This window comes from Coffea arabica, chromosome 2e (genome assembly GCF_036785885.1).
Source record: "Coffea arabica cultivar ET-39 chromosome 2e, Coffea Arabica ET-39 HiFi, whole genome shotgun sequence".
Classification (NCBI taxonomy): domain Eukaryota; kingdom Viridiplantae; phylum Streptophyta; class Magnoliopsida; order Gentianales; family Rubiaceae; genus Coffea; species Coffea arabica.
Window position 1 is genome coordinate 19,058,152 of NC_092313.1, and position 19,292 is coordinate 19,077,443.

The 19,292-nt window shown below is 36.2% G+C and overlaps 4 protein-coding genes across 4 annotated transcripts; 1 reads left to right on the forward strand and 3 right to left on the reverse strand.

Moving 5' to 3' along the window:
• Nucleotides 1-2,809: 2,809 nt before the first annotated feature.
• Nucleotides 2,810-6,653, forward strand: LOC140036801 (uncharacterized). The gene is made up of 6 exons (XM_072079587.1): nt 2,810-3,173; nt 3,387-3,482; nt 4,231-4,271; nt 5,320-5,437; nt 5,658-5,738; nt 6,173-6,653. The coding sequence occupies exons 1-6, from the start codon at nt 2,955-2,957 to the stop codon at nt 6,227-6,229; spliced, it is 612 nt and encodes a 203-aa protein (XP_071935688.1). The 5' UTR covers nt 2,810-2,954; the 3' UTR covers nt 6,230-6,653.
• A 641-nt stretch (nt 6,654-7,294) lies between these two features.
• LOC113731620 (uncharacterized) lies at nt 7,295-10,012 on the reverse strand. The gene is made up of 4 exons (XM_027256987.2): nt 9,818-10,012; nt 8,940-9,111; nt 7,820-7,936; nt 7,295-7,646 (listed from the first exon to the last, which is right to left on the reverse strand). The coding sequence occupies exons 1-4, from the start codon at nt 9,925-9,927 to the stop codon at nt 7,476-7,478; spliced, it is 570 nt and encodes a 189-aa protein (XP_027112788.2). The 5' UTR covers nt 9,928-10,012; the 3' UTR covers nt 7,295-7,475.
• A 2,458-nt stretch (nt 10,013-12,470) lies between these two features.
• Nucleotides 12,471-13,820, reverse strand: LOC113728702 (pelargonidin 3-O-(6-caffeoylglucoside) 5-O-(6-O-malonylglucoside) 4'''-malonyltransferase-like). Its single transcript, XM_027253071.2, has one exon. It carries the CDS (start codon nt 13,818-13,820, stop codon nt 12,471-12,473), a length of 1,350 nt encoding a protein of 449 aa, XP_027108872.1.
• A 1,412-nt stretch (nt 13,821-15,232) lies between these two features.
• LOC140036802 (limonene synthase, chloroplastic-like) lies at nt 15,233-18,225 on the reverse strand. The gene is made up of 7 exons (XM_072079588.1): nt 17,824-18,225; nt 17,453-17,726; nt 16,961-17,339; nt 16,614-16,832; nt 16,377-16,515; nt 15,996-16,241; nt 15,233-15,789 (listed from the first exon to the last, which is right to left on the reverse strand). Exons 1-7 carry the CDS (start codon nt 18,091-18,093, stop codon nt 15,487-15,489), a joined length of 1,830 nt encoding a protein of 609 aa, XP_071935689.1. The 5' UTR covers nt 18,094-18,225; the 3' UTR covers nt 15,233-15,486.
• Between the last annotated feature and the right edge of the window lie 1,067 nt (nt 18,226-19,292).

Here is a 19,292-nt window from a genome sequence, read left to right on the forward strand (position 1 = left end):
AATAGTTGCAATGCTGTATTCATAGTCATTGCTTCTATTTATCTGGTCTATTACTGATTTGCTATCAGAATGGACTATTATTTTCGTCCATCCTACATGTTTAGCCATCAACATTGCATTCCTGATTGCCAGAGCTTCTTCTTTGCTTGGTACACCCTTGTATTGATTGACTATCCCTTTTGCTCTCATGATCATTCCTTTCCAGTTTCTTGCCACAATTCCTTGGCCCGTCCTTATCATCTTTGCTGATATTGCAGCATCTGTGGACGGACAAATCTTGTCTTCCCTTGCTGTTTCTCTTCTGTTATGGTGCTCACTGTTTTTGGGGGTGCATTGGTGTCTTGTTCTTCTTCCCTTGCCTGCTCATACTCCATCCAATCCTTCTGAGCTTTCATGACAAATTTGTGTGGATCCTGGCATCCATTTTCGAAAACTTTTTTGTTTCTTGTTTTCCAGATTTGCCAAAAAATATTGATGGTGAGGTTAACTCTATCTGGTCCATGATCCTTTGATATAGACTGAGTAGCTTTCTCCTACCAAAGCCATAGATTATGCTATTTGTCCTTTAGACCATCCCACCTTACTGGAGCCATTTTCCATACTTCTACTGCATTCATGCAAAAAAAGAGTAAATGTATACAAACAATTCGTTAAATTTGGAAAATGGAGAAAAAAAAGAAGAAAAAGAAGAGTTATTGTTTGGATTGCATTATTCATGAAAATTTATTTGGACATTTTTTAAAAATATTTTCTTAACCATCTTTTTTTTCGTACACATCAAATATTTAAAAAATTGTTACAATATTATCTTCGTAAAAACTCCCAAAAAAAAGCACTCCAAGATATATAAAATATCGCTTTTGCCCAGCAACCCCACTCCAAAATATCTAAAAGGTAGGGTAAACTTGTAAATAAGCAAGTTAGTGATCTTCCATCTCATTTTGACCCCTAACTAATACGGTGGGATGATAATTTCTTTCCTTCTTTTCTTCCTTCTCATAATTTAAAAGATTTCTTTTACTTTATTTTCTTGCAAGCCTGCAAATGTTTGGGAATATCTTTAATTCTAAATACCCTCTTATCCTCAAATTTACTGCATGGCTTTCAAAAGTATGCTTTACAGGTAGAACTGGTATTCGTCTATTTTAGTGTCTGTTTGATAACATAAAAAAGTGCTGAAACTGAATTCATTCAGACATTCAGATGTTTTGGGTGTTTGATAAATAAAAATTTTTCTGCTGAACTTATTAAGTGGTGCTGAATTTGTATGTATTTTTTTCAGCACAAGAATCGTAACTGAATGCTTAATTTGATAAGAATCAAGAGATTTACTTCAACTACTTTATTTTATCTACCAAATCTATCATTGTTTGTTAATTACATTCAAAATCCTTATCTAATTAAACAACCTAATATTCTCTATCCAAAATCCTTATCTAATTAAATAACCTGACATTCTCTGTCTAATGGCTTTCTACTTCTATTTTCTCTCTATTTAATGACCTTTTTACAATTTCTCCATACTACTTACATCTGTCTACTCCTTATCTTTTTCCATCTTTCTACTCTTTCATAATTTTGTCATGTTTTTCCTCCCAATTTTTTTTATTGCTACCGTACTCACCGATCTCAAATTCATTATTTCCAAGGTAGCGTCAACATTTTTCCATTGAAGTAATTAAATTTCTATATAATTTGGTGTGAATTTAAAACTTGTTTATTGCAGCTTCCTTTTGCTTATATTTGGACTTTTCTTATCAAACTCTAATTTTAAAATATATTTGCACCAATATTTGGACTTTTCCATAATATATTTCTTCTTTTATATTATTTTGATTTAAAAATAAATATTGCCATTTTCATACCTAACAATTTTAAGCTAATTAAATCATAGGTTCTATTTCCTTTTTGGATTAAAAGATAGAAGGGCAAAATTGTACAATTTAGCTTATTAAGCATTAAGTTATAAATATTTATCAAACAGTATAAATATGTTCAGCATTAAGATTCAGATATTCATATATCTTTTTTCAGTGCTTAATATTCAGCAAATTAATTGTTTCAGTATTCAGAATTCAGAATTCAGAATTCAGATTCAGTTTTATCAAACGGAGCCTTACTCTCTCTCTGTATAAAAAGGGTTAGTTAATGTATCCCTTGGCAAGTCCGTCTACGTAATTGAGTACCAGTAATTCTTAAGGGTAGAAAAATGAGCTTTCAATTTTTTTTTTTTTCAAAAAAGGCTATTGCTTTCTTTCTGAAAAAACAAAAGAATTACTCCTACTAACCCAATAGAAATAATTAACTCGATTCCCATTTACACACCTAAATTTCATTCAATTTATTGTGTGTTAATATACACTTATAATTACTATTATCTCTTGCATTTTATACACTGTCCCTAATTAATTTTATCTTTAAAAAAATCAAACGTTTAAACTTAATGAGTGCTGATAGACATCCATTAGAGAAATGACACCAACGTCGAAATAATTTCTAGAATCTGTTACCAATGTAACCATAGTTGAGTTTTGTTTTGTAACAATAAGTTGGCAATAAAAGCCTGAAAACTGTGAAAATTGAGACACGTGCATGTTTAATTAGAAAGTAATTTTTTTTCAAAATTTTTTTACTTTTCTGTGGATCAAATTACAAATCGCTACGGTACCTCTTTTCTAAAACTTCATAAAATAGTAATCCAAACAGGTCCTCAACTAACTGGCAACTGCCCGCCACGGCCCACGGTTTCCTTGACCGGTAGGGGAAAGAACCTCCTACAGAAAACATACCTAAACAAAGCCTGTTAAAGAAACAAAAAAGGGAAAATGTAACATTAAAAAACAAAAAAGGAAGAGGGAATCCCTAAATTTAAAGCCAAATAATTAATTTTCTTCTATTGTTGTTTGAGCTAGTGAAGATTATGCTGAGCTGAAGCCTGAAGGAAGTGAAAATCAATGGCGACGAACGTCCACGAGGGAGAGCATCCTGTGCCACGCAGAGGCAGTAACAGCGGGAGCTCATCAACCTCCTCTGCAACCCGGACAGTCCGGGCCGGAACCGACCCCTTCTTAGTGGTCTGTAGATGCTTCAGTTTCATTACAGCCTTAGCTGCTTTACTTTGCATTGCCGTCAACATCCTCTCAGCCATCCGATCCTTCAAGAACGGATCAGACGTAATTTCAATCTCTATATCATTTTTTCTTTTTTTTTTTGGGGGTTGGGGGGGGGGGGGGCGGGGCGACCGGGGGGTGGGTGGGTGAGTGGGTTAATAGTAGTACAGAATATTGTATTACGTATTGTTTATTGAATTATATGGGCAATGTTCCTAAAATTGGCAAAATGAGGACTCTCTGGTTATTTTGGCGGGAATTTTTTTTCTCTTGTAGGTATTTGATGGAATATTCAGGTGCTACGCTGTCGTAATTGCGATTTTTGCAGTGTTAGCTGAGATGGAATGGGGATTCATTTTCAAGTTTTGGAAGGTTCAATGTTTATTTTTATTTTCTTTTTTTTTTCCGATTAACTATGACGAAATTTCGTTGTCCTAAAGTGTTCAGTTTCTCTTGTACTAGAATTTGCAGTTCTGTGTATGTGCTCTTGTAATACTATGTCGTTTCAAAAGCTGTATCATTGTCATATTTTTGTGTGGTAAATACTTGATCGTAAATTATAATCGTGTTATGAGAGATAAAGGGAAAAATATTATGGTAGTCCTTCTTGAAGGACTTATTTGTATCCTTGAGAGTTTGTAAAAATTGCTAATAAGGTATTGAATAGGATGCTTCTTCGCTCACAGTCAATTGGTTTTGGATAAAAATGACCTCATGGTTTAACGGTTTAACATGATATCAGATATGCCTTGGATTTTGATCCATCCTACAGGCAGCATAAGGTCCGTCTAAATGCTTTAACTTTGGTCTTACTGATTCTGAATTTATCATCCATTGCTACTTGTGCTGCCTGTCAAGAATTATTGCCTTGTTGATGCTTCATATACTGAATTCTTAAGGCCATTAAAAAGGATGTGAATGATTTGTTCACGGCCTTTCTATGTACTATGCTAAGCCACGTTGCAATTAAGAAGAAAAAGAAACTGAACTAGTTTTCACAACATTTTGTGAAAGGAATAAATTGATGATACGTTTTGCTGGTATTACCATGCTCAGCATTTTCAATATTTGTTTTTAAAACAGCTTGATTTGTCTAACAGTCTTCACCAACTTAACTCAGGTCTTGGAGTATTGGGCTGGCAGGGGTATGCTGCAGATCTTGTAAGTCTGAGGATTGATTCACGCGAAATAAATGATGCATTGCTTTCAAAATATGGGCTTAGTATACTCAAATTCTCTTATTCTGTGTGATTTTACATGGATGAAATGTTGCTTTCATCAGCTGTGTGAAAATTATTAATTGACAGGTATAGTCGTTTATTGAAAAAGGTTTAAGGGACCTTGCCAAGTAGTATAGCTACTTAAGATTTCTTATTGTTTCACAAACTTATTAAGGACCTAAATTGCAGAAATGGTTGGGATTAGGCTTCCTATCTCAAATTCCTGAGATTTTCAGTTAATGTTGGTAGAACCATATATTGTTTGTTGAATGTTTCGCTTCCATATTCTTGTGTGGTTAATTTGGAAGCATTTCAAAGTCTCAAATTTGTAATGGAAGTGAATGATTAATAGGTGTAGCATATGTAACGTCTTGTCAATCTATTGATCCCGTAAAGATCTCTTGTTGCCACCTAAAAGTTGTAAAGCATTTGACATTTTAACCTCTAGTTTCAATGTTAAAATGGTATTAAATCTGCAAAATATGGTTTTCTCAACGATTTCCCATCCCGGTCTTGCAGTATCTTTGTGTTGCAACTATCAGAGTAAGGTTTTCTGTTTGGTCAATAACCATCTGTGAAGTATGAGAAACTTGGTTGCAGGATATCCTACCGCTATATATTGTTATACCTTTTAAGGGAAGTGTAGAACCATTTTTCGGAACACTTGTGCAAGTGTTGATGTTGAGTGTCCAACAGAAGCACTTAATAAGACCAGTCCAATTCTTGTCCAAAACCATTTGCTCGTACCATAAAATGCCAATTTCTACCTAGCTTTTGGATCACTCAAGAATCTTTGTCAGCCCGTCTCTTTGCCACCCCTAAACTAACTGGCTAAGGATGAGTTTGTACCATTTGGTATAAGTAAGAGAACCACAGGCTGAACCCTCTTTGCAATAATTTCAGCAGTTGTTAGAGAAGCTGTGGATGTTATAATCAACTCGTTTTTGTTAAACATGTTTCTTTTATTAATATCTTCTAGTTTGTTTCAGTGTTGCTGTGATGACAAGAGCTTTCCCAGAATATTCTGGTGAAAGACAAGAGCTTGTGCTTCTTCAGAAGATAGCATGTTACCTGCTTCTATCCTGTGGGCTGATTTATATTGTATCAGTAAGTAATATAAGCACAATATCTGCTATGGAGAAGGATAAACCTGTCATTAATTCTTTGAACTCTCTAGTCTAAGAGAATGTAATTCACCTAATTTCCAGGAGTTTACTTTTACAAGAGAGAGAATCTGTCCTTATTGACTATCCCCATCTGCAATTCGAATATTCTTTGATTTCTAATCTAAGATGTAATTGTGATACTTCATCTTGTCAACTTTCAGGGCATACTATGCATTGGTGCATTAAAACGTGCTCGTCAGAAGAAAGAAGTTTCTAGGGATCAAGCTGTTAAGGATTTAGAGGTAAAATGTATCACATTGAATAGTTTGCATACCATCGGGTGCACGGGTGGCCATTTTTGACACAACACAAATGAGCTGCTCGGCAGTAGAATGCATTAAATAAGTTAGTTTGAAGCTTGGTGAATTTGCAAATAAACCACTGCATGCACGTTGAAGAAAACATGCTAGTTGACCCATTTAAAATGATTAAATTTGCAAGCTGACAACGAATCAAAAAGAATTGCATGCCATTAAGGCCGTTTTTACCTTCATTGTGTATTGTAAGATATTTGCTGTGAAAGACATTTAGTGGATTTGTTAGGTTTGGGAAAATATTTGCAAGTTGTTAAACATTGTTTTCAGAATTTGAGAAATTTATATAGTGTCAACTCAAATCCTTGACGTAGTCTTTTCATGCTTTTTCTTTTCTTTTTCTTTTTTAACGCTTATTGTAGGAGTTGGAACGTCGTAGAGAGGAACTTGAGGCGTTGCTTGTTGAAGATAGGGCTTGAGAAGACTTTAAGTGCAGAGTCTGGCAGCTCAGGAGCATGCTGCTGCTCGACCTAGAATGGAAGCTTTTGATACTGGGAATCAGAGACCATAATCATAAATTCTTTTCTGGTTTTATTCTTTTGAGTTGGACCACACATTTTCTTAGGTGTACACTGTAGTGAAGCTTGAAGTAGCCTATTTGTACAGTTAAGTCTAACGTTTGCATTTCACTTGCACCTGAGACAACTCGCCAATCCACCCCTGCTGGTCAGTTTCGTGTTGGGGCTGTAGCCTGTATGCATACAAAGGGACCTTTCCACTTTGGATTGTTTCCGTACTGGTGCAAGATATTATTTCGAATCTTTGTTGATTGCTCCAGTACTTCGACGAAAATTTTGTAAACTCATGTTTCAAGGTATGTGAATTTTTGCTCAATTTTTTAAATTACTTTTATATAAGAAAACAGCTGTCAGAACTACTATTTAACAAGGGATAAATTGTAAAACATCAACTTTTAGGAAGAAAAAAAAAAAACTCTTTTAAGGGTAATGACTCCAATATTCAGATCACCCCCAGGGCAGTTAGGGAACTATAATTATATTTCCTTTTTTCTACAACTGATGGCTTTCCTCACGAGCACGTATCAACCTACGCTGCTGATTTTGAAAGCTTGGCGAATTCCATTGTGACTCTTCAAAGTTTAATGGTAAGGCTTCTTGGCTAATAAACTAGAGTCTCTTCTTTCTTTTTTATCGGACGTCCCCAAAGGGACAGCGTCCCTTCTTTCACAGCATGTATCATCACTATCCTAGGCAAGTAAATATCATTAGATCCAACAACTTATGCAAGTCAATAACATTTATAATTTACTTGGGACAATTGGAGATGATGTTCCATTTCTTTCTTTTCTCTACCATTTAGTCGAAATTGTAGACAATTGTATGCAGGATTGACCAACTTGAGCTATCATGTACGGAAAAAGTCCAATGCGCCACAAATTCTCTTGCATTGACTGCTTGAAGAAAAGGATAGGAGAATAGCCATCTTGCCCAAGGAAACTAATTAGACAAGCTCAACTCGTGACGTGAACCGAAAAACGAAACTCTTACATCCATAAATAAGGGTTGCTACAGAAGTATGTGTCCACTATTATGAAGTGTCATTACAACAATATGTCATGTCCATGCGCTCCACGAGCATAGAAACCAATATGATCTTCTCCCAATTAAACGACTAGGAATATCATACTTCCCAACAAAAATGAAATCATTCCTTGTCCCTTTCTGATGAACCTGGTTTTTGCGAAAATTTCAGCCACTTTTGCTTGTTCCTATCAATTTTAGCTAAATTTTGAGAAAACTTTGAAAGTCCTTCTCTCAAAGCAGCAAGGTTTACCCCATTGCGCACCAATATGCTTGTCACGCCCATTTTTGACACCTGAAATATAAAATCTTCAAATTACTGGATTTGCAGGATAAGAAAACTCAGTTTCTCAATATTGCTCAAAACTGAGGTATGCATTCACTCAGCAAGGAACCACAGGTACCATAATCACAGACAATAAGTTCGATAATCAAATCAAACTACCAGGACCAGGAAGGAGACGGTACCGTTTCTATATTCCGATCTTCATCATCAAAAAAGAGCATTGCATTATAGGGCACACCAGTCCTCTGGTTTATTCTCTGAAAATGATCTGTTTTATGAGTCCAACTGGAAAATATTTCCTGGAATATGACAAGTATTCAGTGTTGCAGCCAAAAACAAGCAATCTAGTGATAAGTCACTGTATACATGGTATCCTATCTAAAACTTTGCAAAACATCTAAGAACTGTTTTGCAACACAGAGAGTTTGCACTCGGTTTTAGTAACTACTCAGGTCACAACTTATCAAAGGGTTAGAGTCGATTGATGTAAGCAAATGTAAGACAACAGCTCTTGGTGACAACATCTACACCCCCCTTCCCCTCCTCCCCCCCGGGGGGGGGGGCTCCCTACAATGATGCAAAACCACCATATCAATGAATATCAAAATTTTGTTTACGTGTAACCAGGCACTTGAAGGCCATAAATCAAGAAAATAAAACATCACCTTTTTTTTTTCTCATTTTGGTTAACTCCGTATATTAGTAAGCAAAATTCAGTTGTTAAATGAATCCCCACAATGAAATAGGCATGTGCAAATATCAAGTTGACACACCCTTAAACCAGACTTCTGAATAGCACCTTCCACGCACAAATATGGTGCACGAAAGAAGTTTGTAGTTGATGAAAGATTTTCACAAAATTCGACTTTAGTAACCTATCGGTGCTACAAAAGATCACAGTTTGGATACTGCAATCACAGGAAAGTATGACAATGTAAAAATTCTAAAGGTTCATAGGGATTGCTTACCAAAATAACAGAAAGAACATTCATAGATGCAAGAAAATACAATCAGATGCTTGCCCAACACTAATTTAATAAAAGGAGTTCCAATTATTTACTCCAGAACTCTAATTAGGGGCTGCAACATCACTGCCTAGACTTCTAACCAATTCAAGAAGTTAGGAAATGTTGCCACTTCACTCATGTCATGCGTTCCTGTTTCTCCGTGACATCCACTATCAAGACAAGATTTCATTGCGTACTCTGATACTTGTGAAGACTATCAAATTGATGACCTCAAGTCAGCAGTAGCAATGAAATAAAATAAAATAATACATAAATTACTTCTATACTGGATCACCTTAGCAACAAACATTGACTTTATCCCCAATTTGTCAAGATATGTGTTTGCTATATCTGCTGTTGGTGATCTCGAGGCAACAGCAACATCAACGCCCTTGTCCTTGAGTGCATATAATATGCCTCTGGCATGAGGGTAGAGCGATGGCATTTCACGTTTGGAGCGACACTCACTGGAAAATAAACAAATAAGAGTTTCCAAGGAGAAAAATAAACACTCAAACAGACAGAAAAGGACATGATCAGCAGAAATTGTCCACTTTTCTCCAGTATTGTGACACGAGACATAGCATAACTATATTTGGAAAGAAAAATTCCCTGAAAGATCACATAATTTAGTGGATGTGCAGATAGATACAAACTTATTGTCCAAAACCGTTTTGGATCATCCGTACGAAATCACCAGTACTGAGCCTCATCGCTAATGAATCATAACGTAAACCATAGATAACAAGCGTGATAAGTTGTCTAGTGACCACATTTTATCATAAACACTGATTAGCCCTTAAAAATAAGCCAAGTTTCACTAAACATGACAAATATACTTTAGTGGGTAATCTGCATTTATTTATGAGCTCTTATGCTGTCCAAGTACATTAGATTGACAGAAAGTACAAAACGGGAACTCCGTAAGGACCATAACATCTGATTCGGTTAACTAAAGCCAAGAAAGGATGAATTACATTTGCATTCCTCGAAACAGTCATATATTGACCATCCAGCAAAACCCAAAGTTTCAAAATCCAGGTACAAACTTAGATGGGATTCACCAAAGAAACAGAAACGGGAAAAAGTGATGGTTTAATCCAAGAATCACAAGCAACAAACAATTGACAGAATTCTCAAGAAAAATAGAGGAAATAATAAAAAATGGTTAACCAGTAGAAAGGCCAGATGGTGTAATCAAGATCGAAGACGATAAGGCGAGGGAGCACTTGAAATAGTCCCATTATCTCCATTGCTTCATTCTTCACCTTCTCGTCTCCCATCTTTTGATATTTTGATTCTTTAACCTTCACTCCCTGTCTGTTTCTTTCCGCACAAATTTTCTTCTTTATTATGGTATTCTAGTTTCTGGGTGAGCAGAACTGTTCTACTAGCAACATTTGTAGCCCATGGACGGAACTAGCCCAAAGATGCAATACCCTTCAATGAAGGGAACCCAAAAGAGGGCCGAGGTATTACTACCCTTCTGACTCTGGCCTTTAAAATATGGGCCCAAATTTTTCCTTACAAGTTATGTTCAAAGAGAATTTCTACACTTAACCAACCATGGCTTATTAGGTATTGGTGGTTTTAAATTATTTTATTCTGTTTGCACTCATCTACATATAGGGTTTGGCGGTAGATATGGGTTAGCAATAGGTGTGATTGGTGTGGTTGTTTTATTATATTAATGATTTGGTATCCAATTATGTAATTTTATTATATTTTATAATGTGTAATAAAAGTTATACAAAACGTACATCAAATCATAAAATACAATAAATTGTGTGAGTGTACGTCAAATTATTAAAAAAAATATATAACAATCGTACCAATTGTATATAATACTAATTGTACTACATAAGTCCATACATAAGCATTAACCAAGCACGATTTGTTAGTAGTTATTTCTATTCAGTGCTGTTAATCGACTCGTGCCTTTATCGAGTCAGGTTCAAAGCTCAGTCGATTAAGTGGACAAGTCTTGAAATGTGTTCGAAATCAACTCGACAAATGGGACTTGTGACTTGAACTTGAGCTCTAATTCGACTCCTTCATTACATACGAGTCGAGCTCGAAATCTCAAACAACTGTCATTATCAATTTTGTTGATATTCATACAAATGCTACTATTCAATCAGACAATTTTTATGAAATAGCATATATGCCATTTCTTATCAAAGTCAAACGAGCTAATCGAATAACAAACTATTCGAGTTGACTTGACTTGTTAATTAATCGAATAAATTTTTAGATCGAACTCGACTCGTTTAATGAAATTAACGAACCAAGTTCGAGCATTATCAAGCAGAGCCTATTCAAACTTATTCAAACTTTCAAGTTACTCGTTTCATTTAACAACACTATTTCTATTCAATGTTTACCATAATAACTTCATCTATCTACGTTTTATGTATAGGTGAGCATATTTGTAGTTCTTTTTTTTTTTAATATCCTTTGGACATCTTCCTAATTTTTTTAATGTTTTTATCGGGTAAATCTAATTTTTTTTTTGTATATCTTACGATATAGAAGTGTACAAAATCGAAAAATTCTGATTTATCGGCTGAATTGAATTTAGAATTTTTGAAATCGGTAATTCAAAATTCGGAACTGAAATTGGGTTTTTCTATTTTTAATTATGTGAATTTGGTTTGAATTCGGTAATAGAATTTTTCAAATCGGAATTTCTGATTTCGAATTTTTGATTTCAAATTCACAATTCACAATTCGAAATCGAAATTCGAAATACTTATTTCGATTTCAAATTCGTTTTTCATATATATATATATAAACATATATAATATTTTATATATACATATATAATATTATATATATATATGTAATATAACATTTATATTATAATAATAATTTTTATATTCTTGAATTCGGTGATTCGGAATTCTTATTTCGATTTCAAAGTAATTTTTCATATATATATATATGTAATAAAACATTTATATTATAATATTAATTTTTATATACCTGAATTCGGTGAAATCGAAATTTACCGAATTCCAAATTGAATTCGAAGTTGGTGAATTTGAAATCAAATTCGGTCGGAAATTCTGATGCCAAAATTTTAAAAAATTTCGATTTCAAAGTTTCGAATTACCGACTTCGATTCCGATTCACACTCCTACTGCGATATGGGTCGTTCTCAGATTTTCGCTTAAATCAGCACTACACTAACTCCTAAAGTCCAATGTCATTTTTACTGTATATTGTAAGTAGAAAAGGTTTTTCTGCATAACTGTCCATGGATATAGACTTGCACTGACTGTACTTTCTACTTCTCGAAGCCTTTTTAAGAGTAAATTAAAGAATCTTGGATTCAAGTTGTCTAACTCAATTAATTCATCATGAAAGGGAATATTAGAGGCTCCAAGTCTTAGTATATGTGATCTAGTCTCTTTTCCTATTATTTAGGTTTATTTGTAATATTATTGAATTGTAATTTCAACCATTTGTGGTTAATTTGTTGATTATGTGACCCCATTGTGGTTTATAGTAATCTTCTGTAACCAAAAAACAAGAAAAACAAAGACTTTGAAATTTTTTTCTACAACTTGCATATTTGACCAGAAAAAGGGCGGTGCAACTTAATTAATAGTAGCAGCAATCAAAGCAAACGTCAATTTTAGCTACGTACCCTAATATTTAATCAAAGTTCTTAGTAATTAATCAGCAACTCATTCATTGGTTTGACACATCAGGTTTTGGACGTAGTCATGTCCTCATCCTTGATGAATCATGAAATATAGAAACCAAAGTACAAAAAAAAAAGGGCGTACGATTGTGGCAATAATGCAAACTTTCAGCCCATTCAGGCGGCCGTAAAAGTTGTGATGTCGTGATCCTGTTGGAGCATATACATATCTTTCTCGTCCAAACTCAACCATGCTTCGATGCCATCGCCATCTTTGGTGTCCATCATCACACAAGAATTCGGTGCAGGTATGCTAGCAGGGCTTATCCAAATCGGTTTTCCCCACCCAAAATCAACTTCGTAGAGTGGAAACCGGCACCAGCTAGTAAACATAATAACATTCAGATCTCCACCACTGTTGCATATAATTTCAGTGACATGTTTAAAGGAATCGATGATCACCATGTTTCCATCCTCCCCAGAGTTGAGAATTCTCGCGCAATCTGCTGCGGTTTTCCTGACTGCATCCCCAACAAGATTTACAGTGCCTTGAAGCCCTGGGCTTTTGGCTTGCTCCGCGGCGCAATTGGCTACCGCGAAAGTACAGAAGTTCCCACAAGAATGTTTTGGAATAGGTGGAGAAGTTTTGTTCCTCAAATTTACTGTATGCGTAATGAGTGAAGCTCTTGAACGTCCATATTTTGCTCGATCAAGTCCAAGAAGAGCCCTTATAAAGAGGCCGGAAACCAATTGCACTCTTGTATACTGATGCTTGGTTGTGCCATTTTCGCAGTTCATCAAGACTTTGGACCGAATTTTGCTTATCGCCCTTCCATCAAACACAAACCTCCTCGTCAATATCTTAGGGACATCCTGGCCATTGGTTTGTGGGATTCGAAGCTCAAGCTTAGGCAAGTTTCTTCCAGGGAAGTAATGGGAGGAATTGAAAACCGGGCAGACGTTTTCTCTGCCTTCTTCTAGACTGCATGCATCAGCCCAGGCACAGAGAAATGTGCCCAGGGTGGCTGCATCTGCAATCCTGTGGGAAATGCACACGCCGATCGCCATACCACCACATTCAAACGTGCTAACCTGAATTGACAACAGTGGATCCGTGACTCCATCAACGGCGTAAAGCGGGCACGGAAGGAGATCGTTGAGCTGCTCAGGTTTCATCTCCGGTCCAAGAAGTTGATGCAGATGGCAGTTCAGGACCTGTGCTTCTGCGTAATGAACACCTTGATCTCTACAATCAATGAGGCGACTTTCCTCGACGTACCTTCCTGCTAGAGGGTAGAACTGGGGTAATACCTGAGCTAACGAGGTCTCCAGCAACTGTTTGATCCTAGTCTTGTCGTCAGCTTTGCTGCTGTTGTTGACATAGTAGAGAATCAGTGGGACGTTCGCTGTTGGAGACATTTCATCAGTGAAAGCTATACGGAAGTTTCTAAGGTCATGGGGAGTAGGAGTTGATGGTTGAATGAGCTTCCTAGATAGAACCTTAACTTCCATCATCATCATCTTCATCATCGGTTGGTCTCTCCTATTGGGAGGAAGTGGCAAAATAAATGATGCACCACTTATAGGAAATTGTCGAGGATGAAAGGGATTTTTCCTTTCTTTTTTGGAGGGGCTTGAGGTGGTTGAACATGAATGAAGCCAAACTAAATAGTATTAAATGAAATCTTAAATTGGAAAATTGTGTTTATTGAGAAGAAGCTGTATCTGTTGTTATATTGCTCTTTACGCTGCCTGCACTATATAATTGTATCTATATCGGTTATATTGCTCTTTACACTGCATTATTCAATCAGGACCGGTTATTTTAGAAGTCCCTGCCTACTGGCTAGATTCCTTTCGTCTCAAACACTGATACTTTTTGTCCAAACTTTTAACAGTTAATGCTCCTCGCTGTGCCGCCGGCATGTCCTTTTCGTGTCCACTTCATTATAAATATAAATTAAAGTGAATAGGAAAATTAGTAATTGTATCCAGTTCAGTTGTGGAGGTTTGCAAGTCACTGAAGCCTATCATCTCATTTACAATTTATTGACCTTCTTATGTTTAATCAATTGTTCTACTACCAGATACTTTCCGGGCTTCAACGAGTCAATATATAACTCAATCGAGCCAAGTTCAACTCAAAAGCCGGTTACGAACCACTCAGTTGGTTTGCAATCCTAAATACTTTCATGCATCCCACCATTTCGGTGCACCATATGGTTAACTTTTATTCGTTCATTGATGTGTACAGATAAATCGAAATGCCAACATCATAACATATTGTATTCCAAGGATTTCACGCCTCTCGATTAGATTACCGCCATGATTTAGACATGAGAAATTAAGTTTTTTCTTATATGGCCTTTAGACGTGAGAATTTAGAAAGTTCCATGCATTCAACTAATGAAATTCTCGGAGGAATATCATTTATATTAAAAGTGATATGCTACGCATGACACTCATTTGTGTATGAAATAATATATTTGATCAACTAGTGCACCTGACCCCCTACACCTCCAACCCAATCAAGTCGAGTTTTTGTAATTAGCAAATTTAGGAATTGTGATTTTTGGTAGAAAATTTTTTACGTTTTTTGTAAATATATTTTTCAATTATCTTTTTATTTCGCATATTGTGATCGCATATTTGGTAATTATTACATGTTTATAAACGAATAAATGAGATTATTATTGCATTAATGAGCGGTTGTACGAACCACTACCGGAGTTTTGTCCTTAGTTAGAGTTTGCTTATTATTGAATTAATTTAAATTTTCTTTCGTTTGATTTTGTTTAGTTAAAATGATTTTTAAAATTTTAATTTTCCAACCCCCCCCCCCCCCCCCCCCCCCCCCAAAACACCCCTTTAATAATTTTCCACTCATTAACATCGATGTTGGGTGCCTGGGCCTGAAAGTAATTTTGAAATGACACTAGTGATGAAACGCACCTGGCGGGTCCATTCATACACATATACTTACCATAACTCAATAACACAGAATTTCATGTACAACAAGAAAACACTACGATTATTATGCGAACAAACTCTGTCCAAATATAGAACTGATTATTTCTTCTTCAATACAGATTAGATATCTGGGAGAGAAAGAGAGGTTTAACCATTTACTTCCAAATTCATGATCATCAACAGAGCCTGCTTGTTTCTGCACGTACGTGATTCAGCCCATTCTCTACGCAGGCGGGACTGGGGAGAAGAGTGATGCCAAGATGCGATCCTTAGCCTCAGGATTGGAATGAAGGCCATGCCCATCTCCGTATTGGTACATCACCAGGGCCACTCTTCCAAAGTTCTTTGCAGCTGTAACAAAAGTCTTGGAAAAAGGCGATTCCGCCCATTCACTGTCCTTGTTCATCTTCTTCCACGTCTCCCTCAGCAAAAACCATACATGTTCCCTCGACTCTTCTTCTGAACAACCTGCTTCCTTCATGTAACATTGCACCAATTTCGGGACATCACCTCTTTTCATCTCCCCCTAGTTCAACGGATAATGAGTCCAACAAATGAAAAACCAAAATCTTCGCTAATTCTATTTCAAGTGATAATGCTAGCCAGGTTTTGAGGAGGTAATTAAACATAGGAAAACAAGAATGTTGTATATATATATTTAAGCATTACTATAAGCTAGCTACTAGAATATTCCTTGATTGTATACAACATGCAGAGAATCTCAAGACTCACTGGTGATGTTCCTAAATCATCTGCAAATCGTAGAAGATATGAAGAGCAGCGAACGATATCGTGGGTGTCTAGGACATCCATGGCTTCCTTATTCATGGGATTGGTAACCCCTGCATAAGCATGCATTAACATTACCGGAACCGACATTGAAACCCATGCATTTTCCAGGTATTCCTCCACTGTTGGTGTGTATCCAGCGTAGTACCATTTTGCCTCTTGTAAGTATGCTTTACACAGATCTGCCCACTGGTAATTAAGGACAATTGAAGTGACAAACATGAGACGAATAAACTTAATTAGCAACATTTAAAGAGAGACCACAAATTTTCATTTTTCCCTTAATTACGAGCAAATTAAACACATAATTTTTCAGATAGGTACCACTTTTCTTAGGTATTCCACTATATGTACGCCTTGCTCTTTGAGAGCGTCATAGGCCATCTCGTTGATGGAATTGAAAAATCCAAGATATCCAACTCTCATGTAGTCTGGAAGTTGATCTATGGCTTTGACATCCCACCTGAATATTGACAAAAAGTACGTGTTATAATTTTGCATGATCTATGGCTAGTTTTTTTTTTTTTTAAATAAGTACTTGGCTATTATTAATTTGCTTACCTGTCAACTGCATCAGTAAAAAGTTCCAATTCTTCCAAAGTTCCATAAACATCGTATATGTCATCTATCATTGTAATCAAAGCAAAGACCTTGGTGAGCATTCTTCGACAACTTCCGTACTGAGGCTCGAAGACAGCTCCTATTGCCCAAAAGAAATTCTCCACTATCCTGTCCCTGATAAATGTCAACTTTTCCGCGATTCGTATGTTCTTCCACCACCTTTTTACACGCAACAAGAAATTAAACTGGATGAGTTACACACATACACATAATAATACGTACTCAGCTCAAGATGCCATCATAAATCTATGCAAGCACTAATATTTATAAAATCAAACTCCAATTACCAGGACACATGTTTTAGGTCCTGCTGATGTATTGCTTGAACAATGTTGAAGTCTATTTTTGCAAGCTCAAGTAGAGTAGGATTCACGTTGGGACTTCTCTCGTATGCATCGATGTACCACCTAGCTTCTATCCTCGGCGCTCTCCACCTCAGGGGAAGCTCTAGTGCATGGTACACTAAAATCCTGAGATTTTGATCAGTATTTTCCTTGCCTAGATAATTATTGAGGTGCTTAGTTGTGAATTCCCTTGCCAAATCCAGGGTGGCTTCACCTTCCAACGACAGGAAAGATGCTTCATACAAACTTAGCAGTCCCATTGTATCCTCAGAAAGGCTTTCATCAAATTCACCATCCTCAGTTATGAAATCATTGAATATATCTGCGACCATTTATTAAGATATCTAATAAATACAATACAGAGGAAAAAAAAAGAGAGAAAGAGACACGGACAAGAAATAACTAACAAATAACATATGATATATAGTCAAGGACCTTGAGGGACGTTAAAACCATTTTGCCTGAAGATTCTAAATTCAAGAGCAGCCGCATACAAATCCTCTTTGTTTCTTTTATGATTGCCTTCATGAATAGCTTTGTACGCGCTGCTTAATAGTCTGTTGATTCGACCCTCAAAGTGATAAGCCAGTCCTAGCCTTTCCAACCCGTCGACAAGCTCCATGCAATCCAGCAGCTTCATATCTCCCTCGTCAAGCATCATCTTCACTTGCTCCTTCAACTCATTAGCCCGACTGACGTAAATATCACCCTTCATTTCACATTTATTATTGTTTCAACAACCAAAATTCTGTTCACAAGTTACGAGCAATATATATAGATATAATTAATGGAAAGATGATCAGTACCGCATATTCATTTTTTAACGACTGAATGTAATCGAATTCCCAGAGTGGAGCTTCGTAGTTCCCTGAGCGTCTATTAATGAGCTGCTGCTTCTGACCACTTTGCTCTCGGACGTTAGCCGCTGCCATAGTTGCATTTCTCATGGCTGCAGCACGAAAAGTAGTGAACGTAGCTCGCCCGGAAGGGAGACAGGAACTGAGATGGTTATGTTTATTCACTTCCCAAAGAGGGGTGGAAGAATTGGTGGGAACCGGCAAGTTGATGATCGCCATTGAATTTTCTACGCTAGTAATGATCCCAGTAACACATTAATCACACTGGTTACGTATGGTATTGGTATATGGCAGATGGACTGCCTATTTATAATTGTGAAAAAACCGACAACAAACTTATTGTTGAATGGATGTTCTGCTTAGATTGGTAAGCCAAACAAGTTTTTATCGGTTTCAGTCTTTTAAACCACCCCAGCTATTCCTTGGGAAAGGTTCAGAAGAAACTTCTAATTGCGTACTCAAAAGCTTTTATAACGCACACCATAACTCTCCCTCCCTCTTAAGATTTTGGAACTCAAAGGGCTTCTTAAATTCTTTTTTTTTTTTTTTTTTGGCAGTCGGCATTTCTTTTACATGAACAAGATCGCTAGAAATGCTGCAAAAATGGAGCTTCCGAATAGATTAGAAAAAATTCAACCTTATTTGTAAAGATATTTATTTTGAGCACAACCGAGAGGTAGTCTTAATTAAAGTTGCAACTGAACTGGTCCATAAAATTATGTAGCCAAATGTTAGCTGTCTAATTTTAAAGTTTTTGCATATTCTTGGCAGCGACATTAACCAAATAATTACTTATAGAGCTTCTAATTCCACTATATAAACCTTCTCAAATCCTCCTTTCGCAAGGTAAGAATTAGAGACTCTCTTGAAGGAGGTAAAAAAGTTAAAAGAATTTTTTCACAGCACCAACTGCCAGTTATGAAATAAAGGGATAATTAGGCAAAAATACCAAATAGAGGACAAAAAATTTTGATTTGTCATCCTTGATTGTTTTTGCCCGCTGGGAATGGCTAGTAAAGTTCGATAATAAAGTCTAAATAGAAAAACACATTAGTAGCCAGTACTGGATTAAATTTCGTTTAATGAAACAAACCGTATATTATTTTGACGGTTGCTCAAGCTTTGTTGAAAAAAATATCTGGAATCAACTCGTCTTTCGGGTTCGTATGTGTTCTTTGGCCTTGAATTGATTCCTGAAAGGACGTGATTCTCTTACCCAATAAAAGAAAAAAAGAACACACATGTTTCAGGAGCATTCCCTTTATATCCCACTGACACCAGTACAACAGCCAACAGTACCTCTGTTTATAAATGAACTTGGGGATTCATGGTAGTGACACCAAATAGGGAACTGTGGGGATATACAGCATTTGCAATCCACAAATTTATTATGCACAGTAATCAAGTACGGCCTTTAA